At 46.4% G+C, this 20426-nt stretch overlaps 1 protein-coding gene across 1 annotated transcript in view; it reads left to right on the top strand.

Moving 5' to 3' along the window:
* Nucleotides 1–20426, top strand: part of TUBGCP5 (tubulin gamma complex associated protein 5) — a 78973-nt gene that overhangs the window by 15124 nt on the left and 43423 nt on the right. Inside the window, exons 2-8 of the mRNA XM_040425143.1 lie at nt 2188–2241; nt 2319–2427; nt 5801–5897; nt 9176–9255; nt 10609–10741; nt 14174–14291; nt 14970–15059. Coding sequence (XP_040281077.1) covers nt 2188–2241; nt 2319–2427; nt 5801–5897; nt 9176–9255; nt 10609–10741; nt 14174–14291; nt 14970–15059 — 681 coding nt within the window. The remainder of the gene's footprint in view (nt 1–2187; nt 2242–2318; nt 2428–5800; nt 5898–9175; nt 9256–10608; nt 10742–14173; nt 14292–14969; nt 15060–20426) is intronic.

The raw sequence follows: 20426 nt of genomic DNA, 5'->3' as shown, positions 1-20426 counted from the left end.
ATGGGCCAGTTTGTAGAAGCTCCCACTAGGGCCAATGCTCTGTTGGATCTGGTCATTTCTAATGATGCAGAGCTTGTTGGTAATGTTACTGTTCAAGAAACATTAGGTAATAGTGACCACAATATAATTATATTCCCCCTAAACTATAAGAAGCAAACTCTGTCAGGGAGAGTAAAGACACTGAATTTTAAAAAGGCTAATTTCCCTGGGTTGATGGCATCATTTCAGGGCATAGACTGGGAGCAGCTACTGTCACATAATAATACTGAGGAGAAAAGGGAGAGCTTCAAATCCACCATGAGTAATTGCAGTAAATAAATTATTCCTTTAGGTAACCTGTATAATTGGCAAAAATCGTTTTAAGATTACAAAGGGCTTAATCAAATCTGTAAAAACTAAATAAAATTAGGAAAAATACAAAACGAACAGCAGGTGGCAAAAGAGAGCAAAACAAATCCCAAAAAATTCTTTAAATATAAATGCTAAAAAACCTAGATCTGAGCAGGTAGGTCCCCTAAATAATCGTAAAGGGGTGTAATCACTGAAGATAAGGAAAAGGCAAGGTTACTAAATGGGTTTTTAGCTTAGTATATACAAAAGAAGAGAAAGTAGCTGATATCTGTTGTGCTGGGGCTTTTAGTACATCCAATAATATACTCAATTGGCTAACTGTAGATATGGTCCAAGATAAGTTAAATAAGGTAAATGTGAACAAGGCTACGGGGTCCAGATGGATTACACCCAAGAGTGCTTTCACTCAGTGCTTTCACTCAGTTCAGTCATTGCTGTGCCCCTGTTTATAATTTTGCTTGCAGCGTTTTGGTGTCCGTCTGACGAAACTGAGCCAAACGGATCCGTTCTGACACACAATGTAAGTCCATGGGGACGGATCCATTTTCTCTGGCACAATAGAAAACGGATCTGTCCTCCATTGACTTTCACCGCCTTGGCTATGTTAAAGATAATACAAATGGATCGGTTCTGAACGGATGCAGACTTTTGTATTATCTGAAATGATCCGTCTGTGCAGATCCATGACGGATCCGGACCAAGCGCGAGTGTGAAAGTAGCCTTAGTTTAATTGACAGGTCCGTGCACAAGGTCTGTGTATTAATAGGTTGTGATGACCCAGATGCCGGAAAGTTCTTACCTGATCTGTGTCTTTCCACAAGGAATGCCTGTAGTGAGAGATGTCCCTCTGACTGACAGGGCTAGCAGAACGTCTCCCTGTGTCCTGTATGATTGGCTGTAGAAGGATAATTCATCTTGTCCTATTACATTTGGCCGCTCACAGGTCGGCGCAAATGAATGTTGCCTTGTCCATACATATGTACACATGAGCCGGCAGTTGTCTCTCCCCCTCGCCCCATACACATGAGCCGCCAGCTGCGTCTCTCCCCCCATACACATGAGCCGCCAGCTGCGTCTCTCCCCCCATACACATGAGCCGCCAGCTGCGTCTCTCCCCCCATACACATGAGCCGCCAGCTGTGTCTCTCCCCCTCGCCCCATACACATGAGCCGCCAGCTGCGTCTCTCCCCCCATACACATGAGCCGCCAGCTTTGTCTCTCCCCCTCGCCCCATACACATGAGCCGCCAGCTGCGTCTCTCCCCCCATACACATGAGCCGCCAGCTGCGTCTCTCCCCCCCATACACATGAGCCGCCAGCTGCGTCTCTCCCCCCCATACACATGAGCCGCCAGCTGCGTCTCTCCCCCCCATACACATGAGCCGCCAGCTGCGTCTCTCCCCCCCATACACATGAGCCGCCAGCTGCGTCTCTCCCCCCCATACACATGAGCCGCCAGCTGCGTCTCTCCCCCCCATACACATGAGCCGCCAGCTGCGTCTCTCCCCCCCATACACATGAGCCGCCAGCTGCGTCTCTCCCCCCCATTCACATGCATATTTGGCTGGGCTGAACATGATTGTTTTATGAACGGGGATAGGGGAGTAAGCCTCCATCAGATACCTCTGGCATGGATGATCTCCCCAAGAGCAAAAAGCCTGATCCTTTATATATCAGACATCTACTGTGAGGCGTGAGTCAGGAGGGCTCCCATACATAATTAGTGGTCAGCTGGTCTGGCAGGTTTGGGTGATGTCCATCTAGTGTGCATGTCCAGCATAACCCTCTGCAGTGTGACTGAGATATGAACAGTCTATCTTTTATCTTCCTTTTAGATTCCATCGGTTTCTTGATGTGAGCAGTCACCAGATACACAGGACCTTGGATGGGTAACTTGTTCCTTATTCCTTATATCACAAGTAAGGGCTATTATGAAGGGAGTATAAAGATGGATCTCTTTTTACAGGATCTATGAAAAGTTTGTGATCCATTCAGATCTGAGTAAAGCTGAGAGCTGGAAGCGTCTTACTGAGGAGTTTTTGAACCTTCCTCTTCCAAGCACAGAGGGGACAAAAGTAAGTGCCATTGTCTCATCATGTTCTGATTTGTGAATTCCTGAGAGATGCAAAGCAGCTGATTGACAGGGCGGCCGGGAGTCAGACCCCTCTCATCAATACCAGAGTCAAAGACAACCCCTTTAATCATCATAAGTTCTACAACGTTCTAATATACGGATTTTTTGACTATAAGATGCTGTTACCTTACCTTTTTGTATGATTATGGTGATACCAAATACTGTATGTATAGGTTTTTTATGTTCTACTACTTTTGCACAATACAAGTTTTAGAAGGAAACGAATGCATCATCTTTCAGAGACCCATAAGCTTTTTATTTTATTGTCGACGGAGCTGTGCGTTTGTTTTTTTTTGGTGTTGACGTGATTTTTCATTCTTTTTTTTCATTGACTTTTTTATTACTGTGATTTTTCATTTTTTTCAATTAGTTATATATATTTTTTTTAAAACTATTGTATATGGGAATAGTCAGTGAATGAAAATGCAAGTATGCTCTCTGATTGATGGAAGGGATGTGTGTTGATTCACAGGAGTCCATGTTACCTCTCCCCCTGGGGTCATGTACAGTTACACAGGGAGAGGACCTTTTCTTCTCTACCTGTATCCTGACAGCACATTCCCCCCCCCCCCTCCAGGCAGGGGAGGGCTGGCAGCCTTAGTCCTGGGGGGCAAATCCAGTCAAGTGGCCCATTTGAGCCCCGCCCATTATTAAAAGCCCCTCCTACATATAATAGGCCACTCCCAACACACACTGTACCGCTGACATTCTATAGTTGAGGCCTGTCTACACATCATACGGAGAGGGGAGACCTGTCCTGGCTGCACTGCCTGCTTCACATTATACTATAAACAGCAGGCTACAGCCAGGAAGCTCCTCCGCTCTCCTCCCTCCCCTGATCCTGCTCAAGGCTTGTGGTTCCCCCCACCATCTGCCACCCGCCCGTGGCCTGCTGCCCCCTTTGGCCGTCCTCACCCAGCTCTGAATCCTCCTTCTGCAAATGGCAGGAGGAGGAGCCGGAGCATCTCCTCTCCTACATAGCGCCCCATACCTCTTACATCCAGTGATGTCACCTTTGTTGTAGACGTTCTCTTTCTTTATCTTCTCCATTCAGACCAGACCGCCATGAAGATTTTTCTGCCATCTCCCGTCTCTGCAGAGATTAACAAACAGAAATTAGTTTCCCACATTTCCATCATCTTTGCATCTTCTGAACACCCTTTCCTGCCACCCCCAATACTATACTGCAGAAACAGTCCCCCCTGGAAATGCTACTACCACAAAGATAGTGCCCCCTTCAACAATTATTGGCACACAGTGCTCTAAAAAAATAACTGCGCCCAGACACTAATAGTATAAAGATAATGTCCCCAAAAAATAATTGTTCTAAGCTGATACTATGCCAAGGTGCCCCCAAAGTAACAGTGCTCCCCAAAATCCCACCAATAGAAATAATTCTCTGCCAGAGCACACTTAGTAGTAATAATGCCCCTATAGTGCCCTAGTAATCATGTTCCTCATAGCCCCCCAGTAGTACTAAAGCTCCCCATAATTCCCCCTAGTAGTAATAATTCTCCCTATAATAATTAAAAAAGCCCCTTTAGAGCCCCCAGATACCCCCATAGTGCTCCTCTCCCCCATGGTGCCCTCCCATAATGTGCCAGTAAGAAATGCCCCCATATTGCCAGCTCCCCCATAGCCATAGTGCCAGCTCCCCCATAGCCATAGTGACAGCTTCCCCCGCAAAGAAAAAAAAACACTACTTACCTCCATCAGCAGCGATGCAGGCCTCTTCCGGCCTGTGTCCCTGTTGTGTGCTGCCCGGCTCAGGCGGCGCGATGATAATGACGTCATCGCGCTGCCTGAGCCGGCCTCTGATAGTCTGCAGGCATTAGTGCCTGCGGCCTATCAGAAGAACAGGGGAGGAACACGCCTCTCCCTCCCCTGCCCCACAGCACAGCCATCTGTATCGCTATCCTGAGGACGGCGATACAGATGAATATGGAGATGAGCACTTCCACAATGGAAGCGCTCATCTCCTACTGCCCGCCACCACTGCTGCCCACCGCAATTACATACAGGGCCGCGCCGCCTGTGGTGATCGGCGGTGCGGCCCTGAGGAATTAAATTAAAATAAAAAAATAATTTGTTAAAGACTGACTTTTTTTAGGGCGGCCTGGGGGGCAATTGCCTTTCCTCGGATACTGAGGTTAGGACTGCATCACTGATTTTATATTCTGCTCTTGGGTTTTTACGCCCCAGGTGCTAGCTGTACAGCTGGAGATAGAACCTTTTAGAAACCGGGTCAGTAGGTAAAATGTATCAGTGTATAATGCAGGCTTTTTAGCTCAGAAACATGGTTTAGACTGGATAAAATAGTATCCACTTGGCAGCTAACAGAAGAACTAGCTATGTATGGATGATTAGGGGTCCATTTACACGTCTGTACACGGACACCGGCAATGTGCGTTCCTCATTTTGCGGACCGCACATCGCTGGCACTCTCATAGAAAATATATTAAATTTTTGGGCGGCTTCGGAAATTCCGGCCCCTTTTAAAATGAATGGGTCCGCACCTGTTCCGCAAAATTGCGGACCCATTTTGCTGACGTGTGAATGGACCCTAAAGGGCATCTGTCAGCAGATTTGTACCTATGAAACTGGCTGACCTGTTACATGTGCGCTTGGCAGCTGAAGGCATCTGTGTTGGTCTCATGTTTGAACTGGATGGACAGATGTCTTTTTTTCAGCCTTCTAAACTATGTTACTATGTTACTATATGTGGCCGCATTGCTGAGAAAAAAATGATGTTTTAATATATGCAGATGAGCCTCCAGGAGCAAAGGGGGCGTTACTGTTACACCTAGAGGCTCTGCTCTCTCTGCAACTGCTGTGCCCTCTGTACTTTGACAGGGTCAGGTGTGACGACATTTTCACCCCCTGGCCCTGTCGACCAAAGGTCATTGCTCCTAGAGGTTCAGTTACATGTATTAAAACATCATTTTTCTCAGCAATGTGGACACATATCAACATGGGACGCGCACAGATGCCTTCAGCTGCCAAGCGCACATGTAACAGGTCCGCCAGGTTCATAGGTACAAGTCTGCTGACAGATGTCCTTTTTAAATGAGTCTTCTGGAAGTATTATATGGATAGGTCATCAATATCAGATTGGTGTGGGTCTGACACCCAGCAACCCCACCAAATAGCTGTTAGACACATTCTCTGTTCCAGGAAGTCCAGAGCCCCCTTTTTTTTGGGCTGTGTAATTGTCGTCAGTATCCCTGTGGTGTTCCTCTCTTCACCCTGTGTATCAGGTACTTGTATACTGTATTATACCATTCTGTTGTCATATTTACTCTCTTTTCTTGCAGACAGACACTCATTATGCCATACTGTCTCTTCTTCTTGGTTTGTCTGACTCACCTGCCAAAAATGACTTTATTGAAAAGCCAAGAAAGAAACAAGCAGGTAATTGCTAATGCTTAATTCTGTGAATGTTTGTTTTTCTTTTATTTAAATAAAGCCTAAAGGGGTTGTCCGCTTTTTTTTTCTTACTGATGATCAATCCTTTTGATAGGTCATCAGCATCTGATCGGCAGGGGTCCCGGGTGTTGGCAATTGAAATGGGCTAAGCTTCTCCCAGGCCACGTAACCTATAGTTGTGAGGTCAGTGGCCTGCGGGCAGCTGCCAGAAGGCCACAGCAACGCTGCCTTCTCAAACAGCTGAACGACTGGGGTCCCTGGTGTCGGACCCCCTCCGATCAGATGCTTATGACCTATCCAAAGGGTAGATCAACAGTAAGAAAAAGGCATGCAACCCCTTTAAAAGGAATATGTCGCCATGATTCTGGACCATTATCTGCAGTAAAACATGAGTAGTACTGCACATAAGGAGCCAAGATGACTATTTTTTGTTTTCCTGCTGCCCCCCGTTCCCCTGCTGTCAGTGCCTATAACTGTGCTGGAATACACGGTCAGGACTGCTGTGCTAATATAATGGAGAGGACTCATGCACAGCAGTCCTGACAGTGAATTTCAGTGCAGCTTTATACGCTGACAGTGGAGGAACAGGGGACAGTAGGAAAATAAAAACTAGTGATCTGGACTTGTGTGCAATACTTCTCATGTATTGCAGCAAATTATAGTCCAATGTCCTGGTGACAGATTACTTTTAAAAGTGTTGCTCCCAAAATCACTCCCAGTCGTATCCTGCCACGTTGAATCAGGAGCAGGAGGTGGAGCACATCAGAGATCGGAGCACCTTTGGAATGGGAGCGTTCCGTATAAACCCCGCTATCTTTTTTTCACCAGCCCAGGAAAAAAGTGTAGACATGTGACATTACAAATATTAACCATAAGTGTGCTATAGGCCTGCACGATATATCGCCAAAGCAATCTTATCGCGATAATCGATGATTGCGATTTGCCCGACCCAAAAATGCTGCGATTACCTACAATGATACACAGCCACCGCACAGCGCGGTTGGCGGGTGTATCAACAGAGGGAGGAGGGGCTGGGGGCCGGCATCTGGATTAGGAATGACAGCAGGGACCGTTGCAGTCCCTGTATTCTAATGCACCGGCCCCGCTCACTGTAATATAATCTTATCTAACCTGTAGGCATTGTTACAATATAATAATCATGTGTAATCCAGTGGGCGGCGCGTCACTCACTACGTCATGCACCTGCGCCGCCCACTTTATGAATGGAGCAGGTGGCCCCTCCAGAACAGTGCGTCATCCACAGAGCCCCTCCAGAACAGTGCGTCATCCACAGAGCCCCTCCAGAACAGTGCGTCATCCACAGAGACCCTCCCCTCCAGAACAGTGCGTCATCCACAGAGACCCTCCCCTCCAGAACAGTGCGTCATCCACAGAGACCCTCCCCTCCAGAACAGTGCGTCATCCACAGAGACCCTCCCCTCCAGAACAGTGCGTCATCCACAGAGACCCTCCCCTCCAGAACAGTGCGTCATCCACAGAGACCCTCCCCTCCAGAACAGTGCGTCATCCACAGAGACCCTCCCCTCCAGAACAGTGCGTCATCCACAGAGACCCTCCCCTCCAGAACAGTGCGTCATCCACAGAGACCCTCCCCTCCAGAACAGTGCGTCATCCACAGAGACCCTCCCCTCCAGAACAGTGCGTCATCCACAGAGACCCTCCCCTCCAGAACAGTGCGTCATCCACAGAGACCCTCCCCTCCAGAACAGTGCGTCATCCACAGAGACCCTCCCCTCCAGAACAGTGCGTCATCCACAGAGACCCTCCCCTCCAGAACAGTGCGTCATCCACAGAGACCCTCCCCTCCAGAACAGTGCGTCATCCACAGAGACCCTCCCCTCCAGAACAGTGCGTCATCCACAGAGACCCTCCCCTCCAGAACAGTGCGTCATCCACAGAGACCCTCCCCTCCAGAACAGTGCGTCATCCACAGAGACCCTCCCCTCCAGAACAGTGCGTCATCCACAGAGACCCTCCCCTCCAGAACAGTGCGTCATCCACAGAGACCCTCCCCTCCAGAACAGTGCGTCATCCACAGAGACCCTCCCCTCCAGAACAGTGCGTCATCCACAGAGACCCTCCCCTCCAGAACAGTGCGTCATCCACAGAGACCCTCCCCTCCAGAACAGTGCGTCATCCACAGAGACCCTCCCCTCCAGAACAGTGCGTCATCCACAGAGACCCTCCCCTCCAGAACAGTGCGTCATCCACAGAGACCCTCCCCTCCAGAACAGTGCGTCATCCACAGAGACCCTCCCCTCCAGAACAGTGCGTCATCCACAGAGACCCTCCCCTCCAGAACAGTGCGTCATCCACAGAGACCCTCCCCTCCAGAACAGTGCGTCATCCACAGAGACCCTCCCCTCCAGAACAGTGCGTCATCCACAGAGACCCTCCCCTCCAGAACAGTGCGTCATCCACAGAGACCCTCCCCTCCAGAACAGTGCGTCATCCACAGAGATCCTCCCCTCCAGAACAGTGCGTCATCCACAGAGACCCTCCCCTCCAGAACAGTGCGTCATCCACAGAGACCCCCCCCTCCATAACAGTGCGTCATCCACAGAGACACCCCCCCCTCCATAACAGTGCGTCATCCACAGAGACACCCCCCCTCCATAACAGTGCGTCATCCACAGAGACACCCCCCCTCCATAACAGTGCGTCAGCCACAGAGACACCCCCCCTCCATAACAGTGCGTCAGCCACAGATCCCCCATAATAGTGTCATCCACAGACCACCATTAATTCAAAACCCACCAAAAGCACACCTTTTGGTTGAAATTATTATTTTTTCTTATTTTCCTAGGTGCGGCTTATGGGCAGGTGCGTCTTATAGGGCAAAAAGCTTTAGTAAAACATGTTTTATTTTGAAAAACACTGTGCATTTCAGTTCTTGAGTTGAGCATAACTACACTTCAGCATTATGAGTAATTTGTATGTGATTTTGCCTTGAAAATCCAAGCAAATAGACCTCTAGCACAATTCCCTTAAAATATCGCATCGCATATCGTTATCGCAATTTTTAGGGCCCTAATCGCAATCACACAAAATTCCCATATCGTGCAGCCCTAGTGTGCTACAAGGTTTTGTATCTTTTCTGCATGAAATGTTACATTGGTGTGAGGATAATTTTTTAAATTTTGTTTGAATGATAATTAATGAAAAAGTATTTCGTAGAGATAATATAGCGAAATGGGTGCGACTGGATAATTTTCCTGACATGTTGTGTTGATAATCTGTAGAAGAAGAGGAGCCTTTTGACTGGGGCAAATACTTGATGGAAGGGGAAGACATTGGTCTCAGTGCAGATGATGACACGCCGGTAAGACTTCAGATCCTTTTGTCTACAGGGTTTACCCTTCTAAAGACCATCTAAAGGCTTATTTCACACAAGCGGTGTTTCTGTCTGGATGCGGTCTGTTTTTACAGCACATAGCATTCGGACTGAACATTGACCCCATTCATTTCAATAAGTACATACAGCATCATTTTTTACTGACCATCTGTTGGATCAGGAAAAACTTCAGCATGTTCTATCTACATCTGTGTTTTAAGCACGACTGGTCCAATTAAGCCAACGGGTCAGTGAAAAAAAACTGAACCACGCTGAAGCTTGCTAGAAGATGCTGAGTGTTATTCTTCAGTTTTTCTCACGTTTGAAAAGTGCATGAAAACTGAAGACATCTGCGTAGAAAACCCCCCCAGCAAGAACTGAACCAATGAAGCGAAAACTCTGAAGTAAAACTCTAACTTACTTTTATGATATGCTAATTACCTGTCTATCAGCAAGTAGGGCGTCTACTTGCTGGTAGCAGCCGCAGAAAACCGCCCCCTCCTCCTGTTGATTGACAGGGCCAGCCGCGATCTCCTCCTCCTCCGGCCGGCCCTGTCAGCATTTCAAAAATCGCGCGCCTGTGTTGATTCGGCGCAGGCGCTCTGAGATAAGGAGGCTCGCCTCCTCAGCACTCTTTCAGTGTGCCTGCGCCGATGACGTCTTCTCTTCCGGTGACGTCATCGGCGCAGGCGCACTGAGGGAGTGCTGAGGAGGCGAGCCTCCTTATCCAGAGCGCCTGCGCCGAATCAACACAGGCGCGCGATTTTTAAAATGCTGACAGGGCCGGCCGGAGGAGGAGATCCCGGCTGGCCCTGTCAATCAACAAGAGGAGGGGGCGGTTTTCTGCGGCTGCTACCAGCAAGTAGACGCCCTACTTGCTGGTAGACAGGTAATTAGCATATCATAAAAGTTAGTTTTTTGCCAAATCTACTGAACGAAAATTATTAATAACATAATGTATAGCAATATCGCAGGATAGGATAGTACACAAAAAAAAAAAGGAGTTTAGTGGGGTGACAGAAGCCCTTTTAATCCAAAGAATGGATTCAAATCATCAATCTAAATAAATCCTAATTTTCCCTAATTTCCTGTGCTCATCTGGATCCCTAGAGATCCATGATAACAATTCATCTCTTCACTTTCTCCCCCCCCCCACAAAGCATAAACACCACGTAGACTTTCAGCACTGGAGTTTGATATAGAACTCCTGTAAGGACCCAGATATTAAACAATTTGTCTGGACAGTTCTATGAATGTGCAAGTATTTTTTTGAAGGGCAGGGTGGAGTACCGAGAGAACCAATATAATACTTTTGTAATACTCTGTTTTATATGATTTCAGGAGTGGTCTGATGTAAGTGAGGAGGAGGATGATCAAGAGACCCTCAGTAGGGAGGACTCGGGAATACAGGTTGATAGGACCCCACAAGATGATGGTGAAAAGAAGGCCACTGCTCCTGTAGTATCATGGAAAGGTGAGCATGTGCTTATGATTCAGTCTCTGTGTGCAGACCTGTGTGCCTCTTCTACTCACTACATCATATTCTGTATAGTGATCTTATCATTGAAGTATCTTCTGGTAGAGATGGAGACATTGGCCTCATGGATGAAAAGTGCTGGTTAGCACATATTGGATGCTGATGGTATAAAGTGGTGGTTTATAGTTTGTGAATCCTTCCGAATTTTCTATATTTCTGCATACTTTTGATCTAAAACTACAATCAGATTTTCACACAAGTCCTAAAAGTAGATAAAGATAACCAAATCAAACAAGTGAATTAATGATAATACATTTGGCCATTGACTTTTTGTGGAAAATGTACCAATATCACATGTCTGTGAGTGGCAAAAGTTGTGAACCTTTATGTTCAGTATCTGGTGACCACCCCTTGTGCAGAAATAACTGCAACTTAACGTTTCCAGTAATTGTTGATTAGTCCTGCACATCAGCTTGGAGGAATTTCAGCAGATTCTTTGGTATAAAACAGCTTCAACTCTGTTATGTTGATGAGTTTCCTCCCGTGAACTGCTTGCTTCAGGTCCTTCCACAACATTTCTATTGGATTAAAGAGGACCTTTCATGTTTTTTTTTTTTTTTTAGTTTAGATAAATTAAAAACTCACCTTTTCCCTGGCTGCGACACTCTCCGCTGTGATTGGACCGCGGCACAGCCAGGGAGAAGGAGACGCCCATTGAGAAACCCTAAGTAAATAGCAGAGCCGGCCGGCACTCGCTCGTGTGTGCACGCTGCACAGGGAAGGAGCAATCTTGGAAAAAAAGAGTTGAGAGATCCACTCACCTCTGTTCCCTCAAAGTAGGTGCACCAACCAAAATTTGAGAACACCCCTCAAAATTGGATAAAAATGTAGAAAAAATATGGATGGGCACTCGTATATGGAAATTCGGCAATATTCTCCTATAATTTCATAGGTATGATTATCACACACCAATCTTTAAAAATATGCCACTTATAGTGGTGTACTCAGTCCTATATTTGAATAATAAAATCCGCAGATATGCTCAAATGCCGCTAAGTGTCCTGTATCAATTCAACAAGAATAGCATTCCACATATATAATGTTTCCTCTGCGCTTGATACTCTTTACAGAGTGTATCCAGTCTCTTTTATGTCTGCAGGATACTGTTGCATCTGATTTAAGTTGCTGAGAACAAGTCCTAAATATATAATTAGGTGCAGTTCGTTGCTTCTCCTTCCATTAACTTAGTATAATGCCTCACAAAAATGTACCCACTATGTGGGCTTACCTTTGCCTGTAGCTTGATGGGACTTGCGAAAAATGTTTTGCTCCGTGCTGTATGCCGGCGTCCCGGCTATGGTGTTGATCGCGTCCCACGTCTCGCTCACAGCTGATTCCAAAGTCCGGCTCGGTGTGAGGATGACGTACTTACAACTTCAGGCGCAGGTAGATGACGTCTTGGGATCTTTTCTTATAGAATGGAGAAAATTACTTTTTCTTTACAGTGCACTTGGATCCATAAAAAGCGGGGTATTTATCCAAGGTGTTACGCCAAAGCGCTCGCTCGTGTGTGCACGCTGCACAGGGAAGGAGCAATCTTCACTCAATACCATGTGAAAAATCCCAGCAGCTGTGTCTTCATAAATGCATATATTTTATTCTCTGTTAAAAATCATATGTCCCAAAACAACCAGGACGCATTTCGGCAATATGCCTTCATCAACAGGTACATCCTTTTACATACCTGTCGATGAAGGCATATTGCCGAAACGCGTCCTGGTAGTTTTGGGATATATGATTTTTAACAGAGAATAAAGTATATGCATTTATGAAGACACAGCTGCTGGAAGTTTTTCGTACGGCATTGAGAAACCCTGGTGTCTCCTCCTCCTCCCTGTACCGATGCACAGTATTAACATACTGAGCGGGAAAACTGCAGGGGGGCACAGCGGGGCGTAGGAGCGATATTTGAAAAAAACAGGCAGGGTGGAAGCATCAGCGGGGTATACCCCGCAAGTAAAGGTATTTATCTAAACCAAAAAAAAACATGAAAGGTCATCTTTAAGGTGAGGAATTTTACCTTTATTCTGCTTTAACATTCTTTGGTAGAACGACTTGTGCTTAGGGTCATTGTCTTGCTGACCCACGTTCTCTTGAGATTCATCTCACGGACAGATATCCCAATATTTTTCCTTTAGTATTGGCTCGTATAATTCAGAATTCATTGTTCCATCAATGATGGCAAGCTGTCCTGGTGCAGATTCAGCAAAACAGGCCCAAGCTATGATACTGTCACCATATCGATTTACAGATGGGATGAGGTTTTCATGCTAGAATGCAGTGTTTTGCTTTCTCCAAATATAATTCAGCAGTGTTCTTTATTCAGAGAATCAGCTTTCCTCTTGCAGTCCTGCAATGCACACGATTGTTGTCCATTGTCCTACTAATGCTGGACACCTGAACATGAACATTAGCTAATGTGAGAGAGACCTTTTAGTTGCTTAGATGTTACCTTGGATTCCTTTAGTTTACAGACTATTACATTCCTTGCTCTTGGCATGATTTTTGTTGGTCGACCACTCCTGGGGCTGGTAATAATCATTGTTAGTTTGCTGCATTTGTACACAATCAGTTTGACTGTAAATTGGTGGAATCTCTAAACTCTTTAGAGATGGTTTTGTAACCTTTTCCAGCCTTATGAGCATCAACAACTCCTCCTCTGAGGTTCTTAGACTTTGTTAGATCCCTGTTCTTTTAATAAAACGGGTCGCCTTCTCACCTGTCATCCCATTGATTAAAAACTTCTGATCCTAGTTTCTAATGGTCACATAATTTTGTGGCACGTCCTGCAGCTGACAGTAGTAAAAACTACATCTCCCATGAGCACACCCATGATCTTGTGTGGTGTGTGCATGCTCAGCTGTACATCAACACAGCCAGGTGAAACATAGTAAAATGCATGCTTGACTTGTGCAGTCAGAAGGGCTAGAATCTGCATACCACCTGCACAGGAAGAAAAGGACACCATCAATGTAGACAGAGCAGGATGAGAGGGGATGAAGTAAACGTCAGTCCAGTTACTGTCAAGTACTAGGGGACATGACATCCATGTTGATAGAAAAGCGACATCAACCTTATCATTCTGTATTAGTCCATTTGTTGTACCTATGATGAGGCGAAGAGGGGATGATATCATAGAGAAGACAGAAAAACATAGCATAAGGAAGCTATGCAGACCATTCTTGGTCCCAGACGGGCGCCAACTATCTTGCATGGTCACATATTGAGGCTTCTAAATCTTCTGCCGTATTTACTCTGTGTGTGTGTGTGTGTGTGTGTGTGTGTGTGTGTGTGTCCCATTCAATTTTACAGTGTTAAATTCATAATTGTGCTAGACTGCTCTATGTCTAATGTATCTTTTCCCTGTAGTTGGGGAGCCTGATGCACGTACTTGGCTGGAGCAGCATGTAGTCCCTCAGTACTGGACGCCTCGGGCTAGCAGATTTTCACACAGTTTACATTTACATTCTAATCTAGCTGCTGTCTGGTAAGAAATGTGTTCTGTTCCTACCACTTCAGTCTTTGTGTCCTATTTTCTGTCTAGCTAGGTAGTTTATAAAGTAGTTGTTTTAAGGGCAGGTTCACTACCAGCAGTGTGGTGTAGATTTTGATGAAGGAGTGCAGACAAAAAAAAGAGAACTGTAAATAGATGACTGCTTCTGCCGAAATTGGTAGGATCAGCTGAATTGGCCGACCATCTAATGTGTTTGGCATTGCTCCTACTTTTGGCTCGGCTGAGCTTGCATGTGTGTAGGGGGGGGGGGGGTTAAGGGTCAGCCTACAGCTATCTAAAGTGTTTGTCCACCTTTAATTATTTTTATCATGTATTTATTTGTTTTAGGGCTCATGCACACGACCGTAGCCTGTTTCGCGGTCCACAAATTGCAGATTCGCAAAACACGAATATTGGCCATTTGTGTTCCGCGTTTAGCCGAACGTCCTGGCCTCTATAGAACAGTCCTGTCCTTGTCTGTAAAACAGACAAAAATAGGACGTGTTCTGTTGTTTTGCGGATAACAGGGAATAGAAATACATTTATGGCCCCATTGAAGTGAATGGGTTTGCATACAACCTGCACACAGGATGCGGGGAAAAAATACGTCCGTGTGCATAAGTCCTTAACATGAGCAGTTAATAATCAAATTATTCTGTATTTATTATCTAGGGATCAGCATTTATACACAACAGATCCTCTCTATACACCTGATGAGAAAACCTTTGTAACTGAAACCCAAGTGATTCGGGAGACGCTGTGGTAAGTAGACATTTCTTATGATTGACTATATCGGCAAGAATGACATGGAGAGTGTTATTGCAGCTACCTCCGGTGTATCCCCAGCATTGTTATGATACCGAAAAGATTTTGATCAAGAAAGGGATACTCAAATAAAGGCACTAGTAGCAGAATCAAAACCTACCCAAAATTTAGAAGCTTCCCTTGCAACCATTTTCATTAAAAGGGTTGTCCGAGTTATGAAAAAAAAATATATAGCACTGTAAATCTGATGGTCAGCAATATATTACTAAGCGGAGCAAGTTTTAGGCAAAAAAAAAATCTATTTCCTCGTTTTCCTGGTTCTCTTCTAGCCCTTTGTTTGCCAGCAATAACAACAAGATCTGCCCCTCCCCCTGCTCTGCAAAGTGAGTGAATGAGGAGGGCAGATCCTGTGTCTGTTCCCTGCCTGCAGTTACTCGGCAAAGCCTTCAGTCCTGAGTCTGTGCTGCAGAAGGGGTTAAACGTTCCTGAAGAATCCAGGGAGAAGGCAGACAGCAGAAGCTCACCAGTGCAGGGAGGATGGCCAGCACTGTGACAATGTGCACAGACACAGATCTGGTCTCTCATGCTTGTGTACATAACATCATCAGAGCAGGGAGAGAGGCTAACGTCACAAGTCATGTGACCCTCAGTGAAATCTGAGAAAGGAGACACTGCAGATAAAGTAAGTCCATTGTAAACCCCCTACATTTTGCCTAGTTAGAAACATCCGTAGAACAAAAAAATAACTCGGACAACTCCTTTAATCCAATTTAGGTAAATAGAAATATGAAACAACTTGGGAAATGATCTTCTTAAAAAAAAACAAAAAAAAAACACTACCTTATATTGTGTTTACAGCTCCTATGCAGACCATTATGTTTCCATGGTGACCCTGTGTTGCAGTCATACTCTTCCCATCTTCCACCTATTTATTGCTACTCTACCAAATTTTAGGCTCCGTTCACACGAGCAAGTTTTCCGTGCAGGTGCGATGTGTGAGGTGAATGCATATCACCTGCACTGAATCCTGACACATTCATTTCAATGGGTTTGTGCACGCGAGTGTTGTTTGTCACACATCAGTTCTGCGGTGCGTAAAAATTACATGCAGCCCTGGCTCCATAGAGGTGAATTGGGATTCTGTGAAAAACGCATTGCATCCGGATAACTTGCACTGCTTCATGTTGGTTTTTTTTTATTTTTATAAATTGCTTAGATTTTCCTTAAAGTGACCCTCTCATCTCCTCTTACTGACCCTCATTTGCTGTGAAAGGCATAAAAATACACAGTTGTATAGTCTGTATAATATTGGAGCACACCAGTGTTTGCCAAATGTGTTCTTACCTGCTATGGTCATACAACAGTAAAAGTGTAGTCAGGTTTGTAGTCCTCGGGATACTGTAGAGCAAGCTTGAATGAAGATGCAGTTGGTAAAGGCGAGTTTACATTGTGCTGTCAGGAGAAGGAATTGCAGAGATTTCAGGTGGAAATGGATGTAGCACAAACTTTATTTTGACAATGCTTTTCAAACACGTTTCAATTGGTGTTCTCTGGTACTGATACTGGTACCTCATATGCTGGAACTAAAACGCGTTGTCCACAAAAAATGTATGCAACTTGTATTTCCAACTGGTGCCTCTTCAGTTCCTTGTTCTGACAGTGCGATATAAACCCACCTTTACCCATTGCATCTTCATTTAAGCCCCATTTGCTGCAGCATGTGTGGCCATTACCTGATAATGTTTTTTCACTGATGGGTATAGCTACTGCTGCCACTAGGAGGTGACACTAGGCAAAAAAAAGTGTTGGCTCCTCCTCTCAGCTATATCCCTCCTGCATACACTGAGCTAATCAGTTTTAGCTTAGTGTCTGTAGGAGGCAGACCTCCCTGTTTTGCAGGATGTCGTCTTTTGTTATTTTTCCTTTTTTTCCCCTTTAGGTACGTGAAACAGAGACTCCTGGCCTCTTTGTTTACCCGGGGAGGAAGGCCGGTGTCTGTTTCCCTCACCGCCCGACCTCCCCAAGAAGGCAAAAGTGGACCAGGGCGGCTCAGCTGCCCTGCACCCCGCCAACCGTGGGGTCACCTGCAGACCCCCCCCCCCCCTCCACTCCAGCCTCACTACCATCACGGTGTTAGTAGCTGAAGAGGTGACCCTGCTGGTACCATGGGGGGGCGGGGGGGGTGAACAGAAGAGGATGAAGATAGGATAAGTATTGCCCCCTCCTCCCCTCTCCACCCCTCCATTGTCCGGCCAAATGCTGTTTCTTCCCGGCCCGTGTTCTCTCCTTGCGAACCCCTCTGTCCAACCCCTTACCTCCGGGGCTGACCAGTACCAGTTCCCAGCGGTCACATCCCCTCCTAGGGCGACCGCTGCATCCAGCTGCCGGCCGTCGAGGATGCCTGTCCCAGGTCTCCTAGGTCTGGAGTTCGAGAATCCCACCACCGTTCTCTCCTTCTGGTCGGCCCACTCCTACGCGAGTCTCCGGCTTTGTGGCCTATTAGGCCTCAACTTCCATTCTGGAGTTTGGTTGACGGGGACTGTCCCCTGGGCGCAAATCTCGCCCAAACAGCCTCCTTCTCCAGAAGCCTGCTGAGCTCCGCCCCCGGCCTCTCTGTCCGAAAAAAAAACAAAAAACTAAACCCTTTCTGAGGCTGGCTTCACCATTACATGGCTGTGTAGTTTAAAATTAACCCCTTCTTGCCTTCAGTTGGGGCTAGGGGTGTCAGTTTTTGAATACACGACTATGTTTATATTAAAATAAATAAATAATAAGTTATCCTGGCACTATCAAGTGCTGAGTGCGGTGTCTGTTGCAGAATTAACCCCTCTAAGGCGGTGCATGTGCGCTCCCCCTTATGCGGATACTGCCACGCTTCCCTGCAACAAGTCCACTGGATGTTTTTCATGCAACCCCCCTTCCATGGACACGCACTGGCACTGCGTTCCTCCTTCCTTAAGTGGAGTAGTTGCACTACTACTGGTTGCAGTACATCCGTACATCCATATTCCCCTCCTCCCATAGATGGAGTAGTGGCACTACCTATGTATACCGTGCGTTCCGTCATATGACCTTCCATCCATAGATGGACTAATTGCACTACCCACGTATACCGTGCATCCTGTCGTGTTACTCACACCTCGGGTGGAGTAATTACCACTGGATGCCTCACACTCTGTAGCATTGCCCCCTCTCTCTTAGGTGGCGTAAATGCACTACCACTGCATACTGTACCGCCAGTTGCATTACCCCCCTCCATAGGCAGCGTAATCGCACAACCACTGGATACTGTACAGCCTGTCGCATTACCCCCCTCCGTAGGCTGCGTAATTACACAACCACTGGATACTGTTCAGCCTGTCACATTATCTCCCTTCATAGGTGCCGTAATTGCACGACCACTGTATACTGCACAGCCGGTCGCATTATTCTTTTCCATATGCGGAGTAATTGCTCTATCACTGGATAGTATATCCTGCGTTACCTACTCCCACAAGTTAAGTATTCACATGAACGGGTGAAGTAATTGCACCACCATTGGATACTATGTTTACTACGCAACAGCACCAGGTACTGTATTTCCTATCATATTCTTCCTGTTCCACGGGGGCTGTATGGGAAGAGACGGTACCTACTATTAACTGGTCTGCCCCCACAAGCGGATTTCAGGCGTAACCACTGGATACTGCAGCTACTACCGCATTATTCCCTTTGTTTTTTGTTGTAGGTTTTGATTGCCGACATGGCAGTCTCTGTCCTCTCAGGGTGTATCCCCACCACACCGCTTTAAGTCCCTGTGGGACTCCACACTACATGGTTGGTTATGATACTCGACACCTCCTTAGGTGGTGTATCTGCCCTAGAAGAGAATTCGGTGGTTACTACCAAGTGGATTGAGTATTGCACTGCCTCTGAATACTGTTTCCACTTCTAGCTCTCCTCCTTTTCAGGTTGCGTATTTAGTCTAGCACTCCTTTCCATGGCTACTACTATATGTCCTCTTCTGGAGGTAGAGTATTTATGCTAGCACTAGAGATCGTAGCTACTACTGTAGGGCCTGATTCCCAGGTGGTGTGTCTACCCTGACTTTGGCTTTTGTGGCTACTACAGCCTCCTTCTCAGATGGAGTATTTCTGCTAGCGCTACATATCATGGCTACTACTGTATGGCCTTCTCAGGTATTGCGCTAGCCCTTCTTTTGGTGGTTACTATCTGTATGGGTTTCTTCTCAGGGGAAGGATTTGTGTTAGCACTCCATGCCACACTGCTCCTACTGAAGTCTCCCCCTTGGGTGGAGTATTTTCGTTGGTACTACATACCATGGCTCCTTCTGTATGGTCTCCTCATCAGGTGGAGTATGGTGCTATGACTGTATACTATGGCTTCTACGGTATGACCTCCTCTACAGGTGGAGTATTGTGCTAGCACTAGTTCCTATGGCCACTCCTGTCTGGCCCCATTCTCAGGTGGAGAATTTGCCTTAGCCCTAAGTGCCTTGTCTACCACTGTGTGGTTCCCTTCTCAGGCTTGGGGCTTACGTACCCCCTGCAAGCCATGGTGTCACCCACGTTGCTTTCCTCCTCACTCCTTGCATTTGCACTGGATATGGTTCTGTGGTTTCTACCACATTGCCTTCTGTTCAGTTCCATGTTTTTGCACTGGCTCTGTATGCTGTAGCTTCTACCGCTTCTTTCCTTCTATAGGTGGAACTCTCACACTGGTTCTAGGTGTGGTGGTTGTGTCTACATTCCCTCTCAAGTGGATCTCCGGCTCATTTTACGCGACCAATGGATGCCGTTGCACCAGTAGGTGGGGTCTTTATGCTGGCGCTTGCAGTTTTAGCCGATTTGTCCAATCATTCCTAAAGATATTGTCATCTGTAGTACTTTCATTCTCTGACCAGGTATTTTCATTAGTATGCATACTATATAGCTGATGAGCCATTCACTTCTGGTGCGCACTATTGCAGGGTTCTCCCTGGTTGGCATAACCCCCTCATTTCTATGACATTGGTGTACCACATGGTTCTCATTTCAAGCAGGACGTTGGCGCTAACTGTTGATGCTGTGACACCATCAATACTGCCTCTTTTAAGAGATGAGTACTAGCTTTGACATGTCCTTATGTAGGGGACACACCTATTCAGGGCACATACTGTGCATCAACTGCTTTTCCCCCCTCACTGGACGGGACTATGGTTCTGTCGCATGTTGCATGCTGATAGATGTTTAGTTGTTGGAACGCAACACCCTTTCGACGTTATGTGCGTCCGCAAGGCGAGTAATTGCGCTCCCCTAAATTATGTTTCTGTCTACATGGCCAGTGTCCTTACTCCTGAGGTTGGGTTCTTACTGTTCTGGAACG

This window comes from Bufo bufo, chromosome 3 (assembly GCF_905171765.1).
Source record: "Bufo bufo chromosome 3, aBufBuf1.1, whole genome shotgun sequence".
Taxonomy (NCBI): domain Eukaryota; kingdom Metazoa; phylum Chordata; class Amphibia; order Anura; family Bufonidae; genus Bufo; species Bufo bufo.
Note: the sequence above shows the minus strand (reverse complement) of the source record. Positions and strands in the feature narration are given on the sequence as shown.